Below are 23165 nucleotides of genomic sequence, written 5' to 3' on the forward strand. Positions count from 1 at the left end.
CCCGTATAAGGAACAGTGTCTATTTACTCCAGAGTAAATGGACTTTAACTCATTCACAGTTTCTTCCAAGATTCTCCCGTGGTTGTGGGGGAACCATAATCTATGCCAGCCCTATACCAGATAGATTATTTCTCCGACATTTTGTCTTTGCCCAATCCCCATTTACCACCACAGAGGGAAGGCAGTGGTTGCATATGTCATACTCTCCATCCTCTGCACAGAGTAGTGAGCTTGGTAGGAATTGTTCCACAGAGCAAGTTAGTGTTTCCCATACTGTTGGAGTGCCCAAAGGACCTAGTCAGGAGGATGATCTCTGTTGTGCTGGATGATGTACAAACACATGGAAAGACAATGATTGTAGTAGAATTACTGTCTTACTCAGAAGCCCCAATTAAGACTGAGTTGGCACTGTGCTGACTAATGTTCAAATATGCAATAAAGATATGGAATGGGATTCACAAGTGAGATTTAGTCACTTAGCGTACTTTAGGCACCTGAGTCTAAAATTTAGATATTTAAAACTCCTATTTAACTCCAGTCTAAACCTGTTGGTAGCTAAACACCCAAGGCATCTATGTTTTCACTGGTAAAATCCTTATGGCACCTACATTTCTGCTGCTGGGTATGCACACAGCGGCCTCAGTCCTGACACTGCCAAGCAGCTCAGCACCTAACTCATGCCTAAGCCCCAGCAGTATTCACAAAGTAGGCATTCCCCTGCCATCTCACCAATGGGACATGATCTGGCACACGTGCTCAGATACTGCCCTACAGCATGGCTGTGGAGTATTGTGGGGGTGGAGGTGTCTCTCTCTTTCTCTCCCCTTCCCTCCCTATCTCTCCTGCTGAAGCTGTTCCACTTTGTATAAAATACTTAAATAGTCATTTGGACAGAGAGAAAATGACTTTATAACCCCATGGACACTCACCAGGGATATAGGAGACCCTAGTTGAAGTCCCTGCTCCAATGACTATTTAACTATACAAAGTGGAACAGCTTCAGCAGAAGATATTGAGACCCACCCCAGACCACTCCATAGCCAAGTGGTTGGGGCACTCTTGTGGGAGACCTGGGTTCAAATCCCTGGCTTGGAGTTAAGTGCCTAACTCCTTTGAGGGGTGGAGCTTAGGTCACACTCCTCTCATTGGTATTTCCTGCTGGCTAGTTTAGATTACTTCCTGCTCAGAGGGCTGGCTTTTGGGAATCTCATTCTTAGGCCTCTAATTCTCCCCATGTATTGTGTAAGGTGTCTGGGTGCCTAACTAGGGGTTGTGAATTCCAATTGGGAGCAGGGCACCTAAAAGCTAGGTGTTGTAATGCTCAGACTAAGTCCCCCTTGTGAATCCCACCCATGGCCCCTATCCTGAAGATCTTATCTAAAAGACTCAAAATTCCAGAAAAATCTTATAGGAAAGAGATGCTGTGAATAAGCAAAGTGATCAGGGTAATGATGAGAAAATGTCTTGTTAGCTTATTTTCTTTTTTCAATTTTGTTATGATGGGAGAGGCAACAGATGGAGAATCACAGATGAAATGTAAAAACAAAAATGGGCAAAGGAGTGGGAAGAAGGGGGAAGGGATGTTGAATAGGAGGGCAGAGAAGGGAAATAGATGGAAGACAATCCTGGAACTTAGGGAGAGCGAATGTGGCAACAGTGGTTCAGGGAAAGGGCAGGGATGATCTCAGAGCAAATAACCAGAGTGACATTTTTAAAATCAATCTTCAGACAGCACTGGTGCCTGGGAGCTATGAAGGGGCTTCACTATACATGCAGTTACTGGGATTATTTCTTCTGCTCCCAGGGTAGGTTTTACTACTAGGTGGCCCTGTTCTGATTTCCCCAGCAATAGGGGAGGGCTGCTGAGTCCCCAGGATGGGGAGGAGGAGTTTCCCAAATCCTGCTGGAACCTGAGAGGGGTGGAGTGTTCTCACTGAGGTTCTCCAGGCTCCTGCTGCTGTGTCTACTGCTCCCAACTGTTCCCGTGTTGCTCTCAGAGACTTGAATTATTAGAATTCATTGATGGTGTAAGCAGGTGCTTCTGTCTGATTTCATTGTTTCTCAATCCATGAACATGACCCAGAATCAGAGTGCTAGTGGCTGATTGCTGCCTCTCTCTATCCCCCCATGCAGTGTCTCCAATACACCAGGCACTCTTCATGTGCAATTTGCCTCTTCAGCATACTGTGAAAATGATTGTTACACTTAAAAGTGGAAACATTTTTACTTCTTCCCTCCCCCAAACCTTGAGCTGAATACAGTATATGAGGAAGTGAGAGGAAAAGGCACCCAGCACGCTGTGTGTAAGCAAAGGATTTTGAATCCTGGATAGAAAATATTCTGAGAGTGCCCATCACCATATTATGTAAATCAGTGGAGATGCTCCCATGTACACCAGTGGTGAATTTTGCCCTCGGTTACTTAACTGTATTACTAATATAGTGAGGTATATAGCCTTTTCACACACAAATAAGTAGTACATAGTTTTGAAATTTGAAGACACATTGACAAATGGCAATACGAGAATGTGCTTCAGTGATGGAGAGGTTCACTCTTAATTTGATTAAGTTAATATTGCATAACCTAACAGGTCTCCTGTGATTTCCATTCAAGCTTTAAAGATTTAACTCCCTTGAAAAATATGTGGATGTGGTTCCTTTGCATCAGCGGATCTCAAACTTTTGTATTGATGACCCCTTTCACACAGCAAGCCTCTGAGTGCGACCCCCCTTATAAAGTAAAAACATTTTTTTTATAAATTTAGCACTATTATAAATGCTGGAGGCGAAGCGGGGTTTTGCGGATGGAGGCTGACAGCTCGTGACCCCCCCATGTAATAACCTCATGACCTGCTGAGGGATCACGACCCCTAGTTTGAGAACCCCCTGCTTTACATAGTATAGAGTGATAGTGTGTGCATTTTACTTCTGATACGTTGTAAAAATCTTATCTTGCAAATCATCACCACAAATTACAATTTGGACATGTGCAAGACTAAAATGCATATTTTTAGAAAGAGTATTTAAAAGCAAGTAGAAGTAATCTGTGTCCTTATCCTATGTCTGTATTTTGTGTCTTTATGCCATGAATGGCATCTGAACAGTTTGGAAATTTGTATTGTTGCCTTTGCTAACATCAACTTGATATTGACACAGATAGCATTCATATATTACAGCCAGGTGACTTAAGTAAATAATGATAAATGAAAAAGAATTTGACAATGGGAGCTGGGTGCACAAAATCAGTCAAGAATATGCTGCTTAATTTTACACATAATGCAAACCTTACAACTACAAAGAGCTGTATATTAGATACATTCCTTTTATAGATGTTCTTGCTTAAAGGAAAACTGCAATTTATTTTATAACATATATAATCACTTTAGATGTCAAAAAGGATAGATCTTTAAAACAGCTACTAAGTAGAGATCAAAGTTAAAATTACTTAACAGATAGGAAGCCTGTCAGAAAGTGGTACAGTACTTAGCATTTGTATCCATGCATTTTAAATCATAAGATAGGCTGGAGATTTTTACAGTAATTTTAACTAGTTATTTATTAGCATATATTGTTTGGTAAACTTACTACTGCTTTATTATGAATACTATTTGTATAGTAAATAATTGTTTTAATCAAGTGAATACTGGATATCTTAAAGCAACGGTGTAAGAGAGAGTGGTCTAGTGCTCCAGGGCACTGAAAGGAGTATCAGGAAACCTGGGGTGAAATCTTGGCCCATTCAAGTCAATGGGAGTATTGCCACTGACTTCAGTAAGCAACATTTTAACCTGGAGTTCTGTTTCCACCTCTGTCACTGACTTGCTGTATGACTTTCCACAAGTCACACTCATCTCTGTGTCTTTTGTTTTCCTTCCCATTCTTTGTCTGTCTTGTCTATTTAAACTGAAACTCTTTGGTTCAGGAGCTGCCTCTCACTATGTGTTTGTGTAGTGCTAAACTTTGTGGGACCCTATTTTTTGGGCTTCTCTCAGTGTTATTGTAATATAAATAATAAGTCTATAGCCTCTCATTCATTTTTCTGAAGACTGGAGTTTCCTTTTTCAAAATTATGGGTCCAATCCAACAAACACTCATTTAAAACACTCACCTGAGGGTAGTGAATTAGCCCTCCTCCCAGAAAAGGCTGCAGTTTATCCCCCAAAACCTCTTGAATTCCCCAGGATTCGCAGTTGGCCAGGGTTATCCACGCCTTTGGATAATGCTGGGACCTCATGCTAACCCTACTCCCTGGTAGGGTGTATTCATTAGAACTGTGCTGTTAGTGCTTCTCCAGCCAACAGCTGCCCTGATGATCTCTATAATGGAGGATCCGTAATACAGATGTCGTCCTTAGAAAGAGAATGCAGCTGGAATCCCAACAAGGCCAGTGCAGAGATAATGTGTGGCACTCTAGGCCCATCTGTTCTTCATTCTTTCCACCTGTGCAGATCCCAAGACCCTTAAAGAGTCCTCTCTGAGGTCAAGGGGAAGTGGATGAACACTGCAGTGTGGGAGGATCACGCCCTTTTCCCCACAGAAGAAATTTGTGGCTGAAAGGACTCTTCCTCCCCACCCCCTTTCCTCCCCCACCCACCATCACTTAGGCACTTACTAAGTGATATATACTATAATTTTAGTTATAGAAATAGTAAATGAGACCATTGTGAGACTGTCATATTTTAGTTAGAGCTGTAAAATTGTGTCAAAACAACATGGTAAAGAGATTTATAGTTTCATTTTGATGTACTAAACCTGTAGAAAGAGCTTTCCTGTGCTACAGATATATATTTCTGCATTAAATCTGTTAGATGGCAGTAGAGTACCTGCCTGTATATGTTTTTGTAGATTTACAGATTTTAAAAGGTTATTAATTTTTGTAGAGCAGAATAAAAATCCCTATTCTCTCTCTCCTAGTTTTGAAAAAGTTTGCTGAGGGTTTTGAGAAAATTGTCCTCTATAAGCTCTAATGAAACATAATTTTAGCATTTTACTTTGGTAGATGGTAATGTCATAGTCTGTACGCAGTGTTGTTGAAGCTGTGTTGGTCCCAGGATACTAGAGAGAGAAGGTGGATGAGGACAATGTCTTTCAGTGGACCAACTTCTGTTGATGAGAGAAACAGGCTTTCGTAGGTCTGAATAAAACTGCCCTGCAATGGCTTTGTTTGATTTGGAACCTGTAGTTTAGGACTGTGCTGCTTTCCCAAAACTGAGCCTAGAAACATTTAATTTTCTCTTCCTACCTTATTTTTGAACCTGCCTTAAAGTAGCTATGACATCAACCTAACCCCAGAAATGGCTGCCAATCCAATTGCATTCCCTATACATCAAGATGAGTGTATTGCTTTATTGAGCATAACTAGCTATAGGGGACATTATTTTTTTTGTTGATATTACATAACAGTTCTTTGGGAAAAATAATTTACTAGACTATATATATTTTCTTATGTTCTTACAAACTTTTAATTTCCTAATTGCAAGTTTTTATGCTCATTTTTTTCTGTGAATCATTACAAAAATGACCAATAATATTATGTATTTTCTTGCTTTTCTGTAATTGGAAAAATAAGCACACCTATTTCATATAAAAATGTCTTAAAAGAATGTTACGGTTGCTTCATTAAGTGCACAAAATTCAGGTAATGTGTCTGCAACATTAGCTCTGCACCTCTTTTCTTTTGAATTACAATATAGTCCTATTACATGTGTTGCTCCTTTGGACCCAAATGGCTAGCCAAAAATTCCCGGTCTTATAGGTTGTTCAGTTTGGAGGAGAAATTGGTGAAGGAGTCTGGTACTTTTGATGCAGCCTTGTTTATTTATGAAGAATATACAAAGTCCTGTTTTCTCCGAACACAAGAGGAACCAAACAGGAGACAGTGTTCTTGGTCACGGCACCAGACCTCTGTCAGCCTATAACCCCCAAAGGTTCGCTCTCCAGGCTTTTCTCGGGGTTGTGGTACCAGCTGCTTGTTCAGGCTGTCTCATTTTCTGCTCCTTCTGACTCTGTCTCTTGTGTATCTTTCCCTTTCTTTTCCTCCTCCTTTCTCTCTCTCTCTCTCTCTCTCTCTCTCTCTCTGACATACAGACAAAAACAGTTCCACCAATCCAAACCTTAGCTCTGGCATTCGAAACCCCTTGGGCAACTTAGTTCAACTTCTAATCAAGCTTTTTCATGTGTCAGTGTTTCGGTTGCCACTGCTATTGTTTCAGCGAATTCTTTACAATGGCTTCTTTATGTTTATCCTGAATATAAGGCAGTGGTTACTCCCGGATCATTAGAAGGTTTAACCCAATCTGTAACACATGATAACATATGTATTTGAGAAATAGTATTTTCTGCTGTAACTGGAAGTTCTTGAGGGCAGATCCTCCTGTTTGTTGTGTGGGTGAGTAGAGGGAGGGGCAAACTTTGGAGCTTTCCCATCCTCAGCACTCCTTGTCTATGGGTTTTCCATAGGAAGGAATGATCTAGCCCTGACTATTCTTTATTTCCATCCCACTTTTCCATTTTCAAATCCAAAAGTATGTGAGGAGTTCTATGTGAAGCCACATTAGACTATTTACAATCCTTTGTGTTTTTCTTTTTCAAAGGAAAAATTACATCTTTTCAAAGGTCAAACCTCCTCCCCTTACAGATTTAATACTTTGTCTCATCACATCATGACTGTTATATTTCTTAATTCCCCAGAATTTATTTTCTTTTAATGTAATGCAGTAGTCAATATTAAGCTAGAATGTGCTCTCATAATTAGAATATGCAATAATGTTAGAATCTCAGATACTGTTAAATTTTGATAATTGTGGATAGGTAAATATTGACTTTCTTCAGGTGATCACTGTACCTTTACTAATTATGTTAATGTGTACATTTCACTTTTCCTAAAGTCAAGAACAAGATGGTACATCTGATATGAGATGTTTTCACTGAGAATGGAAAACTTCAATCACATAGCAAGTTCTCGGTATTTTCCATATATATTAGATGAGCTATTCGTGAATAAATTTCTCTTTTGATTTTTAATATAAATGCTGCTTTGCCTAGTTTTCCATATATAAATCAGGTTGATTATTTGAAAATTCTTATGGTTCTGTATTATTCTTTCACCATGCTAAAAACATATTATTATTATTATTATTGGCAGTTTTTATATTTGGATTACCTTGTTTTCTTTCCTTCTCTTGCTTTTATTCATGGCAGATTTTTTTATACTGAAGAGTAGTAATTTACATACTGCATATATATTTGGACTGTATTGTATGGCATATAATATTAAAAAAAACTATGTTAAAAGAATATTATCAAGATTGCAAAGTCAAACACTCAGAAGTTAGGAGATGCCAGAATTAGCATTGCTTATGCAACCTTAATTTTTCCCCTTGAGTATATGTATAGTGATATGGTCTTTAATTACATGATCATATACTATTTTTTCCACAGGACCCCTTTCTCACTCAGTGCACAGGGTGGACATTGCTTAGTTAATGAGCAGCATTCTGCATTGTTTTATCCATGTTTAGTGTGTCGAGAACTGGGACAAGGGGGGTTGTGCCTAGTGATTACAGCAGGAGGCAGGCGTAATGGCTAGAACCAGCGCTGGTAGCCAGGAATAGGAGCAAGGGTCACAGTGGAGTCAGAAGTCAGGAATTGGGACCAAAGGTCTAAACCAGAGTTAGAGGCCAAATATCAGAACCAAGGATCAGAACTGAAGTCAAGAATCGGAGCCAAGGGTCAGAGCCGAAGTCAGAGGCCAGATACCAGAGTGAAGGGTTGGAGCCAAGGTCAGGAATCAGAGTGGAAGGTCAGAGTCAGGCTACCTGAGGTGAGGCAAGGCAGGATCAGAAGCTAATTCAGCAAAAGGTGAATATTTTGAGTAGCCAGTACCCTCAGCTGCTACTGATCTTAAGAGCTGATCAGGTGGTTTGGCCAATCAGGTGGCTCAGCTGGGGCCCAGCTGTGCTTGTTAGACTATCCGGGGGTTAAACTAGCGGGTAAGCAGGCTAGCTTACTCCTGACAGTGCCAGCCCTAGAGCCAGATTTTTAAAAGTATTTAGTGTGTGATTTTTCAAGAAAGCCGAGTCCTCTAATACCTATATGAGTTAGGCTGCAAGGTGATTTTGAAAATATCACTAGGCAACTAAAATGGGGTCTTATAATGGGAAGTGTTGGGGAACCTTATGAGGTGGTGATAACCATCCCTGCCTATAATATTTGGTTAATGGATTTTAAGCCCAGAAGGGACCATTATGATCATGACAGTTATGATATGCCTGTATGCAAAAGTTCCTGTGTTCAAATTCTACACTAGGACGTTGATTCACAGTCACTGCTGACAGTGTCATACAATATAAAATGTTATTTACTGTAAGAGAAGCTATATTTCAGATGAAATAATAGGAGGACTGTTAAGGCCATCTTTGGTGATTGTCCAGGTAAACATGAAAGGTCCCACAGCACTTCTCAAAAGACTAAGGAAAAACCATAATATCCTGATTACTGTTCCATCTCTTCATAAAAATAAGGTTGTATTTGCTTCAAAGGAGATGGTGTATGCTTAGTACGTTTGAAAATATTATCTTAATGTTATTCTTGGACGTATAAACAGGGGAGTAGTGAAAAGGAGTAGGGAGGTGATTTTTACCTCTGTTTGTGGCATTGGTGAACAGAATACTCCAACCAGTTGTGTTGTCCACATTTTAAAAAGGATGATGAAAAAATTGGAGAGGGTGCAGAAAAGAGCCATAAAAATAATTTTAGATATGGAAAAAATGTCTTATACTGATGGTCTTAAACTACACAGATTGAGGTCTTTATCAGGAAAAAGATTGAGAGGTGAGTTGATTATTATTGAGTATGATTCATTATGTATTGAATCTTTTCTTTTCCTTTGTGTTGAAATGGATAAGAGGCTTACTCATAGTGGATGTTGAGATTTCAGGCTTTTTTTTTAAGGTGTTATTTAGGTGAGTCTAACGGGTTTTGGACACTCCAGTATCAGGCTTGATAGAAGCTTTGTTAACTCAAATATGAAACAAGTGGAGATGTCAATCAGTAATATAAAAGGGTGGACCACATTGGACTTGTCCTGTATCTTGTACACTACTTGTACACATCCAAGCGGTGTGTTTTAGGGGGTAGGCTTTGACGTAGACCTTGACAGGGTTTTGCTGTACCATGTGTCCCAGTGGGTGAGGTATGCTAGTACAAGACTGGCAGTGTTATTTATTCATGTTTCAGGTATATCAGGCCATGGATGGTGCTGGCTTTCTTTATCTACAATTGACTTTCTTCTTTGAGTGCTGGTCCCTGTGTGTATTCCACCGTGATTATGTATGGGCTCCATGCAGCTGGAGCCAAGAATTTTAAAAGTGGTGTCCGTAAGTCTGCATATGAGCCCTACCTCATTCTGTGCCTCCCAATAAGGAGATAACGGGAGAGGCAGACTGACCACCTATCCAGCTCCTTCTCACCATTGTATGGTCAGGGTCAGAACCTCCAGTGTCCGGAGGTTCTGCTTTCTTCCTTATCTGTGAAAATATATTAAGATATATGTAAATAGATTTTATATTCTAGAGTTTTAAAGTTTGTATCTGTTAGTTTAACTTTTTTTAATTTCTAACCCCTCCACATCTCCTTTCCACATTCATTCTCAGGGACCACTCATGAGGAAATTCTCCTTTGGGAGGTACAATCTCTCCGCCTGTTAGGAGCCATAGAGGAAGTTTCTCCTTTACACAGGGGAAACAGGTTTTATTCATGATGGAATTCCAAAAGCAAAAGGGGAGGTATCAGATTCATACTAGACCTGTGAGGGCTGAATAAATGCATAAAGAAAATAAAGTTTTGCATGGTCACTCTGGCTTCCATAATCCCTTCCCTGGATCCTATTGATTGGTATGCTGCCCTTGACTTGAAGGACCCATACTTCCATGTGGCAATACATAAAAGACACAGGAGATTCCTTGGATTTATGGTCAACCAATCTCACCATCAGTTTGCCATCCTGCCATTTGGCCTTTCTGTGGCCCCATGTGTTTTTACAAAATGCATGGCAGTGGTGGCTGTGTTCCTGAGGAAATCAGAAGTTCAAGTGTTTCTGTACCTGGATCACCAGTTGGTGAGACTCCAATCCAAGAGCCAGGTTATGTCCAGTGTGGCTAAGATCCAGTCCACTTTCAGCTCATTGGGATTGCTAATCAGTGAGGGAAAGTCTATCCTCTCACCTGTTCAGAGAATAGCATTTATAGAAGTGGTCTTAGATTCTACAGAAGCCAGGGCAATCAATGAACGGCTTTCAATTTGTCTGGACCCTACCCCTAACATCCAATGTATCTACCTCTCCCCCCGCTCCCCACGAACTTGCTGAGAGTGCAATCCATCCCATCATTCAGATAATAATGAAGATGTTGAACAAAACCAGCCCCAGGACTGACCTCTGGGGCATTCTGCTTGATACTGGCTGCCAACTAGACATAGAGCTGTTCTCTACCCGTTGAGCCTGACGATCTAGCCAGATTTCTATCTACCATATAGTCCATTCATCCAATCCATACTTTTTTAACTTGCTGGCAAGCATACTGTGGGAGATTGTATCAAAAGCTTTACTAAGGTCAAGATATATCACGTCCACCGCTTTCCCCATATCCACAGAGCCACTTGACTCATCATAGTCAGGCATGACTTGCCCTTGGTGAATCCGTATTGACTGTTCCTGATCACCTTCCTCTCCTCCAAGTGCTTCAAAATGGATTCCTTGAGGACCTGCTTCATGATTTTTCTGGGGACTGAGGTGAGGCTGACCGGTCTGTAGTTCCTCCCCCTTTTACAGATGGGTACTATATTTGCCTTTTTCCAATCATCTGGGACCTCTCCTGATTGCCACGAGTTTTCAGAGATAATGGCCAATGGCTCTGCAATCACATCATCCAAACTCCCTCTGCACCCCCGGATGCATTAGATCTAGGCCATGGACTTGTGCATGTCCAGCTTTTCTAAATAGTCCTTAACCTGTTCTTTCACCACTAGTCTGCTCACCTCCTCCCCATACTGTGCTGCCCAGTGCAGCAGTCTGGGAGCTGACTTTGTCTGTGAAGACCAAGGCAAAAAAAAGTATTGAGTACTTCATCTTTTTCCACATGATCTGTCACTAGGATGCCTCCCACGTTCAGTAAGAGTCCCACACTTTCCCTGACCACCTTCTTGTTACTAACATACCTGTAGAAACCCTTCTTGTTACCCTTCACATCCCTTGCTAGCTGCAACTCCAATTGTGCTTTGGCCTTCTGGATTACACCCCTGCATGCTCGAGCAATATTTTTATACTCCTCCCTTGTCATCTCTCTAAGTTTCCACTTCTTGTCAGCTTCCTTTTTGTGTTTAAGCTCACCAAAGATTTCTAAGTTGCCTGTCATATGGTCGCCTGCCATATTTGCTATTCTTTAGGCACATTCCCCCAACATGCCAGATAAAACAGCCTTTACTGTAGTCGGAAAAAAATCAGTTTGGCTGAGTTAAACAAGAATCTTTTCTTTTTTAATAAAATTAACTAGACATTCCAAAGCATCTTTTAAGGGTGTTGGTGTTAGAAGACTAGAGAAGGGTTTAAATGAAAGTCATAGTAGCAGAATAAAATAATCTCTAGTCAATGTTAAGGAAGAAAATTAGCAAAAATAGGGAATTCCCGTAAAGATGGAAGTGATGAAAAATAGGAGCAGACAATTTTCAAGAATATTTAATTAAATAAGAAGTTTTTCTTGGTTAGGTACATACTCATTGAATTTGAAAACATATTGATAATTTCAGTTAAAAAGGCATTAAGAACAAAGTGGTAGTTTTCAGTTCTGTACTTTTTCAGATACATTTAATCATTTACCCTAAGGATTAAATGTAGGCAAGCAGTAAGAGGTGAGCACTGTAGTGTGCTTCTCGCAGGCAGACCACTGTGCCTGAGTAAAAGTCTCCTTTCCACTGTAAAATGCAGGATCAGGACCAATGTATTTTATTGTGACATGCTCTGACCCTTGTCAGATAAGTGTTCCATAGGACTTTGTGTTGTGCAATTCCTTATCAAGGTAATAATGAAACAAGAACCGTTTTTCCTCATTTATGCTCTCTACTATACAGGCCAAAAGGATAAAATGTTGTTTTGATTTACTTTTCTTCAAAAATTTTTGAGGAAATAAAACATTAACATTAAATAAAATGGTGAATTTTTCACAAAAATTTAAAGCCTTTTTTAGCCTAATTAAAAACATAATATGAAGCCTTTGCCATTTTGTGTATGTTTCTCGGAAGTTCTTACTCATTTTCTGTCATGTTTGACAAATTTAAAACAAGAATAAATGATAGTCAATATTGTAAAAGTTAAAATAACACTTCCATGCTCTACCAATTAATGATGCCTCATGCTGTAGCAAGGCTGATAAATTAGATGCTGCTGTTTTGGTTCAGCCAAAGCAAATGAAAATAATATATCAGGGAAACAAAAGAAAATGAAACAGTGCATCATTACACATTTTTCAAGGTTAGAAAATGCAGAAACCACTTGACTTCAAGTGTATGATTGTGAATGCTTAACAATTATATAGTCCAGTCTTTTTGAAAGATTAGTGTACTTTTTATTACAAACTTCAGTTCTTTGAAGTCAAACAAAACAAGAATCACATGATTTGAGAACAATAAAGGAATTGACTGTCTGAACTAACATATCAACAGAAGATCATTTCGCATATTCAGCAAAACTGTTACCTTACGTGTAGTGTCAGAGGCACACTGTATTGCCATCAAAGAAGATTTATTACAAAAACATGTTTAAAGGGAATTCAACAGCTGTTCTGTAAAAGTAAAGAATCCTGAAAGTTGGGATGAAATGTTGGCCCCACTGACACTCATGGGTGTTCTGCCATTGACTTCAGTGGGGCCAAGAGTTCACCCTGAATATTTACAAACACAGAAGGACCAAGGCTGAATTTCCCAGAAATCCATTACATTATTCCTGTGCTAAATTATAACTCCAGTTCATCATCCATATTATCATAAACATTTTTATTTTTCTCTTTCCTTAAAATAAATGGAGAATAGTTTGAGCAGATGTGGGTAGCTAAGTAAACAACAGAGCTCCACTGTGAAATAAGAATAAACGAGTTTTAATTGACTTTATGTCCCTTCAGTTTATACTCCCAGGTATGCACATCCCTGAAGGGACATAAAGTCAATTAAAACTCGTTTATTCTTATTTCACAGTGGAGCTCTGTTGTTTATGTATATATATATATATATATATATATATATATATATCCAAATTTTACCTTCATTTGCACAGACAGAACTCTGTTAAGGTCAGAATTTTGCACCTTGTGTATGTTACGAAAAAGAGAAGCTTTAATTAATTACAAACCTCATTAGTGTATAAGTTATAACTGGACACCAGGAATGTGACAGAGGTAAGGACATTGCCAAGATTTTTTTTTAATGAATAGGGCTCAAATAATAGGCATAACTGGGTCTAGGGATGACTTGTGTTTGGCTTAGATAACAATATTAAAAATTAATTGTACACAAAATAGTCTGGACATATTTCAGTTCATTTGCTTCTGTGTTGTATTTTTATAAAGGAGTAAATTTCTGTTTATTGATCTTATTCCTAATCCTGTTCAAGATTGGCATGTGTATATGGCCTTCCTCTTACATTATCTTCTCATTTTTCAGGTCATTTCACAGCTTCGAATCCTGAGCAGGTCAGTAACTGCTGGCTGCAAATTTGACAGAGAAATCTGGTCTAATGAGCTTTCTCCTGTTCTCAACTTATGGAAGAAACTTAATCAGGTAAGAAAACAGCTTGTTAAAAATACTGCTATTTCTCTTCAGAAGTACATAATAAATTTTAAGATATGTTTTTTAATAATGGGACACTACAACAACAATGTAAATGAAATTTATTTGAAATCAGAAGTATCATAAGGAATACATACAGTTGGATTAGGGATAAAGTACACATTCAGGATGATAATCATCTTCACTGTTAATCTTTTCTTCATATTGATGTGACTGCGCAGTCCCAAAGTTTGTGAATAAGATCTCCTATGTGGCTTTGAAACCTACAGTAAAATGTGTAAGTCTCAAACTTCATCTGCTCATTTTCTGTGGCATCTAGTAGAGATTATTTTAGATTTTAAAACATTGCCATTATAATTAAGAAGCCACTGACACTTTGTGCAACTCTTCCCCACTCTCGTCTCCCATGTGTCTCAAGTTCTTTAAGGTATAATTATTAAAATTTATTTGAGATGTATGTAAATGAGATGCTTCTAGAGCACTGACACTGATTTTTCTGCGTAATATTGCCAAAGTACAGAATGGTAGTTTTGTAAGGAATTAGTAATTTTTAAAAAAATTCATAATTGAAGTTGTAAATAATGCCATCTTTTAGAACTACCTTAACTTGACTTATTTCTAAATAAATAATAATCAAGGGGCCAGATTCACCAGTTTTCTCTGACTACTTTGAATCACACCTGAAGTACAGGAGCTATAAACATGGGTTAGTTGGCAGCTAAAACGGGTTTACAGCACAATCAGCCTGAGCAAGCAAGAGCATACTGATGAATCTGGCCCTAGATCTGCATTGCCTTCAAACACATCAACATTATGCACAATGCTCTTTTGCATGAAACTGGCAAATCACCTCAATACCACTCACTATAATGTTTGAATCAATTGCAATACTAGTCATGACTATGTGAACATTGTTGTGATTACTCTAAGGGAGGGAAAGGATTTTTCTTAGAGTTTCAAAAGTCTGATACTTTTCACCTGCTAAGCACTTAAAAAGTCATTTACATATACAGTATGTTATATTCAAAAATGTAATATCTCAAAACACTATACACATAACAGTGAAATAAATGGATATAATTTTACATTAATTATTGTTTACTCTAATATTTACATGACACATGGGCAATTAAAAGTTCTGGGTTTTCTTTTTAATTACATTATTTGTGTAACAGATGTGTAAACAATGTTTTTGTATATTTTAGCATAGCACTTTCTAACTTTTTAGTACTAGAGGGTTTTTTTAGTCATGTTTATATTTAGGTATGATTTTTTTCAAATACTTGATCAATGTCTTGGGAATCTTAATTGTAAGTTAACACTGTTATCTTGAAAGATACTCTGATTCAAACTAATAACAAATCCCACCATTTATTATGCATACTGTATTCGACATGATGTCTCAGGATTAAACATGCAACTGCTAATCCATGAAATACCTCTGAGTATGATCTTTTAGACAGCAAAATTGTTTAACCTAGGGCTGTTTTAAGTATTTGAGAAATTATTATATAGATGCTGTTCTCAGATAAGTTCTGTGGGTTCTAGTCACCCATACTCCTGCATATGCATACACATGGACACATACACATGACCAGCCATCTGCTGGAGTTAAAATCAAGTGCAAGAATGCTGAGGGAGAGACATCCCTCTACTAATAATGGATTGGTTAGCAGAATTAAACTCAAAAGGTTGATACTTATGGAGGATGATTGTTGTGACCTATATTATTTCACTCAGCTTCATGAAGCTGATACCTGTTGTTAGGAGTGCTGGTGCCAATGTAGGATTTAGGCCAGAATTTTTGCCTGAGATAGTATTTTGGGTTTTGCTTGACTGTTTGATTTTTTGATACACATACATTCTTACTAATATGTGTGAACAAAAGGATCCTAACTAATATGGGTAAACAAAGGACAAAGACACTGTGTATGTTGCTTCTGGCTAGCCAGATGGGTTTGTTAGTATAATAGAAATAGATAAGAGCAGTTAAAGTGTTATGGGCATGGTGGGAATATAATATATGAGCGCGCACTTTAAGCCTGCTTCAACTCCTATCTCAAGTCAAGGTCAAGCAACCAGTCGGGAGGGGCAAGGAGGGATTTGGGGGAGGGTAAAACAGTAAAAGGCCAGCGAAATGACCATAAGTTGTAACTTATGGGACTGTGGGCATGCAGTTCAGGTATAATTATGCCTGCTAAGGAGAGTTGTGGGGAGGATGGGACACTGGGAAACAAGACTCTGCAGCATCAGAGTTATGGTATACATGCTTGCTGGAAACTAACCCCAATAAACATTGCATTGCCTGCACTTCAGACTTCTGGTCTTCTGCTTTCTGTCTGTGTGAAAAGAACCGGGGGAGAGGGTAAAGGGAAAGCCCTCTAACACCTGTTTGAAAAAATTAGCAGTTTAATTCTGTTTGACTTGCTGGATGTCTGTTGAAGCTTACATGTTTCCCATTTCTCAACTCCTTCCTCAATGGCCAACTGGGAGGTTGGAGGAAGCACAAACTTCGTTGCCAGGCATGGTACTATGCCAGGGCCACAGCAGCCATTGCAAGTAAACATGCCAGAAGTAGGCAAGCCAGCAGCAGAAAAAACCTCTTCCCTTCCTTCTGTTTTGAAGATGGTGGCCTGGCTGGTTTCTCCCCCTGGGAACTCCTCTCAGGAGCTTCTTAGTAAATCAGAAAGGGACACTTCTCTTCAGAAGTCACTGGTGTCACAAAATGGAGTCCGATAAGGTCATCTTTGTGCAAAAGAAGAACCTCTATTTCTTTGTGCTTCGAAAGTCCATGTTCCAAAAATATACCCAGTCCACCAGCAGGTTCATAGGTATTTTGAGATATTTGAGGTCATGGGTCAATTCACAGGCATTATCTCAACCATCATAAAAAGTCCTGTCTCAAAAACAATTTAAGAAATGTAAAGCTGGAACAGAAATCATAGGGATACGCCAATCATACATTCATTCAGCCATGTCCTAGGAGGGACAGTTCCTGCTCTATAGACAGATGCACATAACTTACCCTGTATATTTTGTTACTCAGTGGCTATTTTGAACTCCATTTTTAACATAAAAAATCTGGGAGAAAGATTAACTTTAATTAACAGTAAAATATATTTTTCTCTTAAAAGTCACAATTTTGGAGTTTAATTTTTATATGCACGCCCATCTGCCTCACAGTGTGTAGGAGAAAAGAAGCTGTGCAAGGAGTATATAGGGAAGGAGTACAGCTCTACGGGGTCTTGGAATTAGGGCTAAGAAAGGGAGGCACATCGGGACTCCTTGAGGGGGGAACAGCAGGGATATCAATGTTCATAATTATTTATGTGTCTAAATATCAACATTGAGATATATTATTTTAAAAACCTGGGAAACTCTCCAAATGTAAAACCTTTATTGATACACAGTTGTTGCTCAAGTGCAAATTCCACAGGCACAATCACTAAAAATCAAGGAAATGACCAGCTAAGAGGAAAATATATATATATCCCTAGATGGCTTCCCATCCATTCAACACTCAAATCAAAAGGAGTAGGTGGATGAGGCAATTCTATAACAACTAACAGAAATATCCAAAACACAAGATCTGGTCATAATGGGGGACTTCAGCTACCCAGACATCTGTTGGAAAAGTAATCCAACAAAACACAAAATGTCCAATAAGTTCTTAGAATTTAATAGGGACAGTTTTTTGTTTTAGAAGGTGGAGGAAATAACTAGGGAGTAACCATTTTAGACTTGATTCTGTCTAACCGGGATGAATTGGTTACATGTCTGAAGGTGGAAGGCAATTTGAATGAAAGTAATCATGAAATAATAGACTTAATGATTCTAAGGAAAAGAAGGACTGAGAGTAGTGGAATAAGGACAATGGACTTCAAAAAAGTAGACTTTAAGAAACTCAGAGAATTGGTAGGCAAGGTCTCCTGGGAAGAAAATCTAAGGGGAAAAGGAGTTTCTTAAATAGATAGTATTAAAGGTGCAACAGCAAACTATCCCTATGGGAAGGAGTACTTATGGCACCTTAGAGACTAACAAATTTATTTGAGCATAGGCTTTCGTGAGCTACAGCTCACTTCATCAGATGCATGAAGTGGAAAATACAGTGGAAAATGCATGGTACCATACACACTGTAACAAGAGTGATCAGGTAAGGTGAAAAGAAAAGGAGTACTTGTGGTACCTTAGAGACTAACCAATTTATTTGAGCATGAGCTTTCGTGAGCTACAGCTCACTTCATTGGATGCATACTGTGGAAACTGCAGAAGACATTATATATACACAGAGACCATGAAACAATACTTCCTCCCACCCCACTCTCCTGCTGGTAATAGCTTATCTAAAGTGATCATCACAGTGAGTTTGTGTGGGGGGGGGGGCGGAGGGTGAGAAAACCTGGATTTGTGCTGGAAATGGCCCAACTTGATGATCACTTTAGATAAGCTATTACCAGCAGGAGAGTGGAGTGGGGGAGATATTTTTTCATGCTTTGTGTGTATTTTTTCATGCTTTGTGTGTATACTTTCCACAGTATGCATCCGATGAAGTGAGCTGTAGCTCACGAAAGCTCATGCTCAGATAAATTGGTTAGTCTCTAGGGTGCCACAAGTCCTCCTTTTCTTTTTGCGAATACAGACTAACACGGCTGTTACTCTGAAACAGGTAAGGTGAGCTATTACCAGCAGGAGAGTGGTGGGGGGTGGGGAACCTTTTGTAGTGATAATCAAGGTGGGCCATTTCCAGCAGTTGACACTGTTCCTCACACGTTCTTGTCAACGTGCAAATTCTACAGGCACAATCACTAAAAATCAAGGAAATGACCAGCTAAGAGAAAATACAAATACTTGTCAACACAGCTGCTACTCTGAAACCTATCCCTATGTGAAGGACAGATAGGAAGAATAGTAAGAGGCCAATTTGGCTCCATCAGTAGCTCTTTAATGACCTGAAAATCAAAAAGGAATTTTACAAAAAGTGGAAACATAGAGGAATTACTAAGGATGGGAACAAAAGAATATTACAAGCATGTGGGAACAAAATCAAAAGGCTAACACACAAAATAAGTTGAAACCTAGCAAAGGACATAAAAGGCAATAAATACATTAGGAGCAAGAGAAAGATAAAAGAAAGTGTAGGTCTACTTATCGGGCAAGGGGAGCTAATAACTGATGCACATCAAGAAGGCTGAGGTCTTTAATGCCTATTTTCCTTCAGTCTTCATTAAACAGGTTAATGGTGACCAGATATCAACTCAATTAATATTGACTGCAAGGGGGAAGAAACACAAGTCAAAATAGGCAAAGAACAGATTAAAGAATATTTAGATAAATTAGATGTATTCAAGCCATTAGGGGCTGATGAAATTCATCCTAGGATACTTAAGGAAGTAACTGAAGCAATCTCCAAAACATTAGTCATTGTCATTGAGAATTCATGGACGACAGGTGGACTAGAGAAGGGCAAACATAATACCTATCTTTAAAAAGGAGAACAAAGAGGACCTGGGGAACTATAGACCAGCCAGCATAACTTCAATACCTGGAAAGATACAGGAACAAATTATTAAACAATTAGGCTGTAAGCACTTAAAGAATAATAGGGTAATAAGTTTTAGCCAGTATATAGTTGTCAATGAACTGTGACTGTAAGAATGCAGCTAAATTCAACTGGCAAAAACAGTTCTAAAACAAAAAGAAAAGGAGTACTTGTGGCACCTTAGAGACTAACAAATTTATTTGAGCATACGCTTCCATGAGCTACAGCTCACTTCATCCGATGCATCCGATGAAGTGAGCTGTAGCTCACGAAAGCTTATGCTCAAATAAATTGGTTAGTCTCTAAGGTGCCACAAGTACTCCTTTTCTTTTTGCGGATACAGACTAACACGGCTGCTACTCTGAAACAGTTCTAAAACAGTAACTCCTGACAGGTCTAACAAACTAATTACACCTAGCACAGTGCTTTCATAGTATTTATCCATAAAGAAAGAAGAAAGTCATGTGTGAGCTTCAATAAAAGCCAGACACACACTGGTCATTAAGATTATTGTGAAATGTATGTACAAATACCATGTAAGAAGTTATGGATATAAGTACTGGAAAAAAAGTCTGAATCAAGGCAAGGTTGACACAAGTTTCCACCAGACAAAGGATATATATTCACCTGTGTGCCTCAGTTCACAAGTAAATTAAGCATTGTAAGCCAACACAATGGAAACCCTGTTTGCATCCAAAGTCAACATGGGGATGTGAAGTCAATATGAAGTCAGCACAACAGGGAATAAATCTTGTGAGGGGGTCATCTGAACTCTTGGAACAAACAATGAATTTGCGGGGATATAGGGAAAAGTCAGAAGATACCCCTTTATCCTGCACCTGAAGAAGTACTCTGACAATGTGAATATATTCATAAAAATGGGATCCCAACATGCCTTGGTTGGAAGCACTGTAAAAGACATTTAGGTGAGATAAGACTGCTTTTAGACTTAAGGTTAGTCTACTAAGATTAGCCTTTAGAAAATGTGTATTGATTTTGTTTTGTAGGTAACTTTTCTGTTTCCATTATCTGTACTATCTCTTAAATCTTAATCTTTGATAATGAACTTATGATTGTTTTCGTGATAAATATATCTCAGTGAAGTGATGTTATACAGGAGCTGATACTTAATTGAATCAATCAGATTAGTTTGTACTCTGTCACCTTGGGGATAGCTTCTGTGAGTAGCCAGTGACGGGGCTGGATATCATTGGGAAATGCTTCAAAGGGGCTCTGAGACTGGGATGCACCTATGGTTAACCAGCAGGAAAATGTAAGGGCTGGCATAGCCTTGAGGAGATTTTTTTGGGTGGTGAGTAGATTGGAGGTGTCAGGGAGTTGACACCCAGTTAAGCACTATCAAGACTCCCTATCACTGGAGGCAGTGGGGGAAAAAAGTGACCCTGATAATCATCACATCCTTCTTTGACAAGTTATTGGATGAGGGATGCAGTAGATGAGATATATATTGATTTTAGAAAGGCTTTTGATACAGTCCCACATGACATTCTCATAAGCAAACTAGAAAAATGTGATCTAGATGAAATTCCTATACGGTGGGAGTACAACTGATTGAAAGGCTGTACTCAAAGAGTAATTATCCATGATTTGCTGTCAAACTGGGAGGAGGTATCTAGTGAGGTGCTGCAGGGGTCTGTCCTGGGTTAGATACTTTTAATCATTTTCATTAATGACTTGGATAATGAAGTAGAGAATATGCTTATTAAATTTACAGATGACACCAAGCTGGGAGGGTGCAAGCACTTTTAAGGACCGGATTAGAATTGAAAAAGGACCTTGATAAATTAGAGAATTGATCAGAAATCAACAAGTTGAAATTTAATAAAGACAAGTGTAAAGTACAATACTTAGGAAGGACAAATCAAATGTGCCACTACAACAGAGGATGATAGTACTGTTGAAAATAATATGGGTGGATCACAAATTGAATATGAGCCAGTGGGATGCAATTGCAAAAAAGGGTAATATCATTCTGGGCTCTATTAACTGGAGTCTGTTATTTAAGACATGGGAAGCAATTATCCCACTTTTCTCTGCCGTCGTGTGACCTCAGTGGAGTACTGTGTCCATTTCAGGGTACTCAGGCATGTTTAGTCTTGAGAAAAGATGACTGCGGGGACCAAGTAACAGTCTTCAGGTACCTTAAAGGCAGTATCAGTTGTTCTCCGTGTCCAATGAAAGTAGGACAAGAAATAATTGGCTTAGTCTTCAGTCAGGGAGATTTAGGTTAGATATTAGTAAAATCATTCTAACTATAAAGTTAGTTTAAGAACTGGAATAGGCTTCCAAGCAAAGTTCTGGAATCCCCGTCATTAGAGGTTAGACAAACATCTATCAGGGATGGTCTTGGTCCAGCCTCAACACCAGGGGCTGGACTAGGTGATCTCTTGCGGTCCTTTCCTGCCCTATTTTTCTATGATTCTGTGATTTTTTTTGCTACCAAAACTCATTCACGGACCTTGTATTGCACAATAAACCACTTTCGGTTCTTCTTCGAGTGATTGCTCACGTGTATTCCACAATAGGTGTGCGTGCTCGCCATGTGCACCGGTGTCAGATGTTTTTTCCCTCGCAGTACCCATAGGGGGGAGTGCCCCCCCATGACTCCTGGAGCAGTGCCTGCCTGGCACAGTATAAGGAGGGCTGCGCTCCCCCCACCCTCAGTTCCTTCTTGCCGCCAGTGAAGGTGCATCAGAACTGCTCAGCTCCAGCTTTGCTGCAGCTCATCCCCAGAACTCTTCGTTTGTTCAGTAGTACCTTTAGTCAGTTAGCTAATTCAGTTAGTTTAGTTAGTCATTGAGCCCAGGCCGGGGCATGCCCTGCACCCCAGGCTTTAAGTCGTGCTGCTGTTGTTGGCGCTCTATGCCAAGGAGCGACCCGCAAGCAGATTGTCTGCGCTGCTTGGAAGAAACCCATATCAGCAAAAGGTACAAGATCTGCAAGTCTTTCAAGCCCTGGACCAAAAAAGAAAGGGACATTAGGCTCCGGGCCATCCTGATGGAGCTGGCGCTGGCTGCGACCCAGGCACGCCACTCCCAACCAGTACCGAGCACCTCGACATCGGTACGCGGAGACCCTCTGGTACCATCATCCAGTCGGCACCGCTCCCTGTCCACGGGGCACAGGAGGACCGGAAAGACTCCCTCTTCGCAACGACGCCGAGAGAAGTCTGGGACAGAGGCTAGGCCCATGTCGGGTAGTACTCGATCCGTATCGGGCTCTAGGCCTCCAACTCACGTTGAGTGGAGTAGCCTGGCCTCTTCGGAGCAGGTCTCTCCAGATGTCCGGATGCCATCTATGCTGAAAGCCCTCCAGGCAGCCAGGGAAGTCATGTCCGTGCCGGTGCCCGGAGCTCCGCCGATGTCAGCCCCATGCTCCAGAGGCAAGCCATCGCTGGGATCACTGCAGTCACCACCAGCCCGGTATCGGTCTCTGTTGAGGGAATGTTCCTGACACCGCTCACCGCCCAGCGACCATTCAGGGATCAGTCCATTTGGATAGCCCTCAACACCGGCCAGACTGTCCGGATGGGTGCCATCCAACCGGGACTCCCGGCACCACTCGTCTTCGTGGAGTGAATACCGATGGGACTGTGGCGGACATTGCTAACGGTCCTTATCTCGCAGGAGATACCGCAGTTGGTTGCAACACGGTCGTCAATGCCATTCCCGCTTGGAGTCCCCATTCCCGTTCCAAGTCCCCACCAAGGCACCAAGCCCCGGGTGTTGATCGCCACCGTCTCACCGACGCGGGTCTGCCCGTCAAGGCCATTT

The 23165-nt window shown here is 40.0% G+C and overlaps 1 protein-coding gene across 4 annotated transcripts in view; it reads left to right on the top strand.

The window, feature by feature from the left end:
- DYNC2H1 (dynein cytoplasmic 2 heavy chain 1) overlaps positions 1 to 23165 on the top strand; it is a 407641-nt gene that overhangs the window by 289574 nt on the left and 94902 nt on the right. For 3 of the 4 annotated variants that reach the window (XM_073338398.1, XM_073338416.1, XM_073338408.1), the window contains one exon: positions 13707 to 13823. In XM_073338398.1, coding sequence (XP_073194499.1) covers positions 13707 to 13823 — 117 coding nt within the window. Of the gene's footprint in view, positions 1 to 10649; positions 10758 to 13706; positions 13824 to 23165 lie in introns of those variants that run through there. The other variant, XM_073338435.1, reaches the window with a different exon arrangement.

Source organism: Lepidochelys kempii, chromosome 1 (assembly GCF_965140265.1).
Source record: "Lepidochelys kempii isolate rLepKem1 chromosome 1, rLepKem1.hap2, whole genome shotgun sequence".
Classification (NCBI taxonomy): Eukaryota; Metazoa; Chordata; order Testudines; family Cheloniidae; genus Lepidochelys; species Lepidochelys kempii.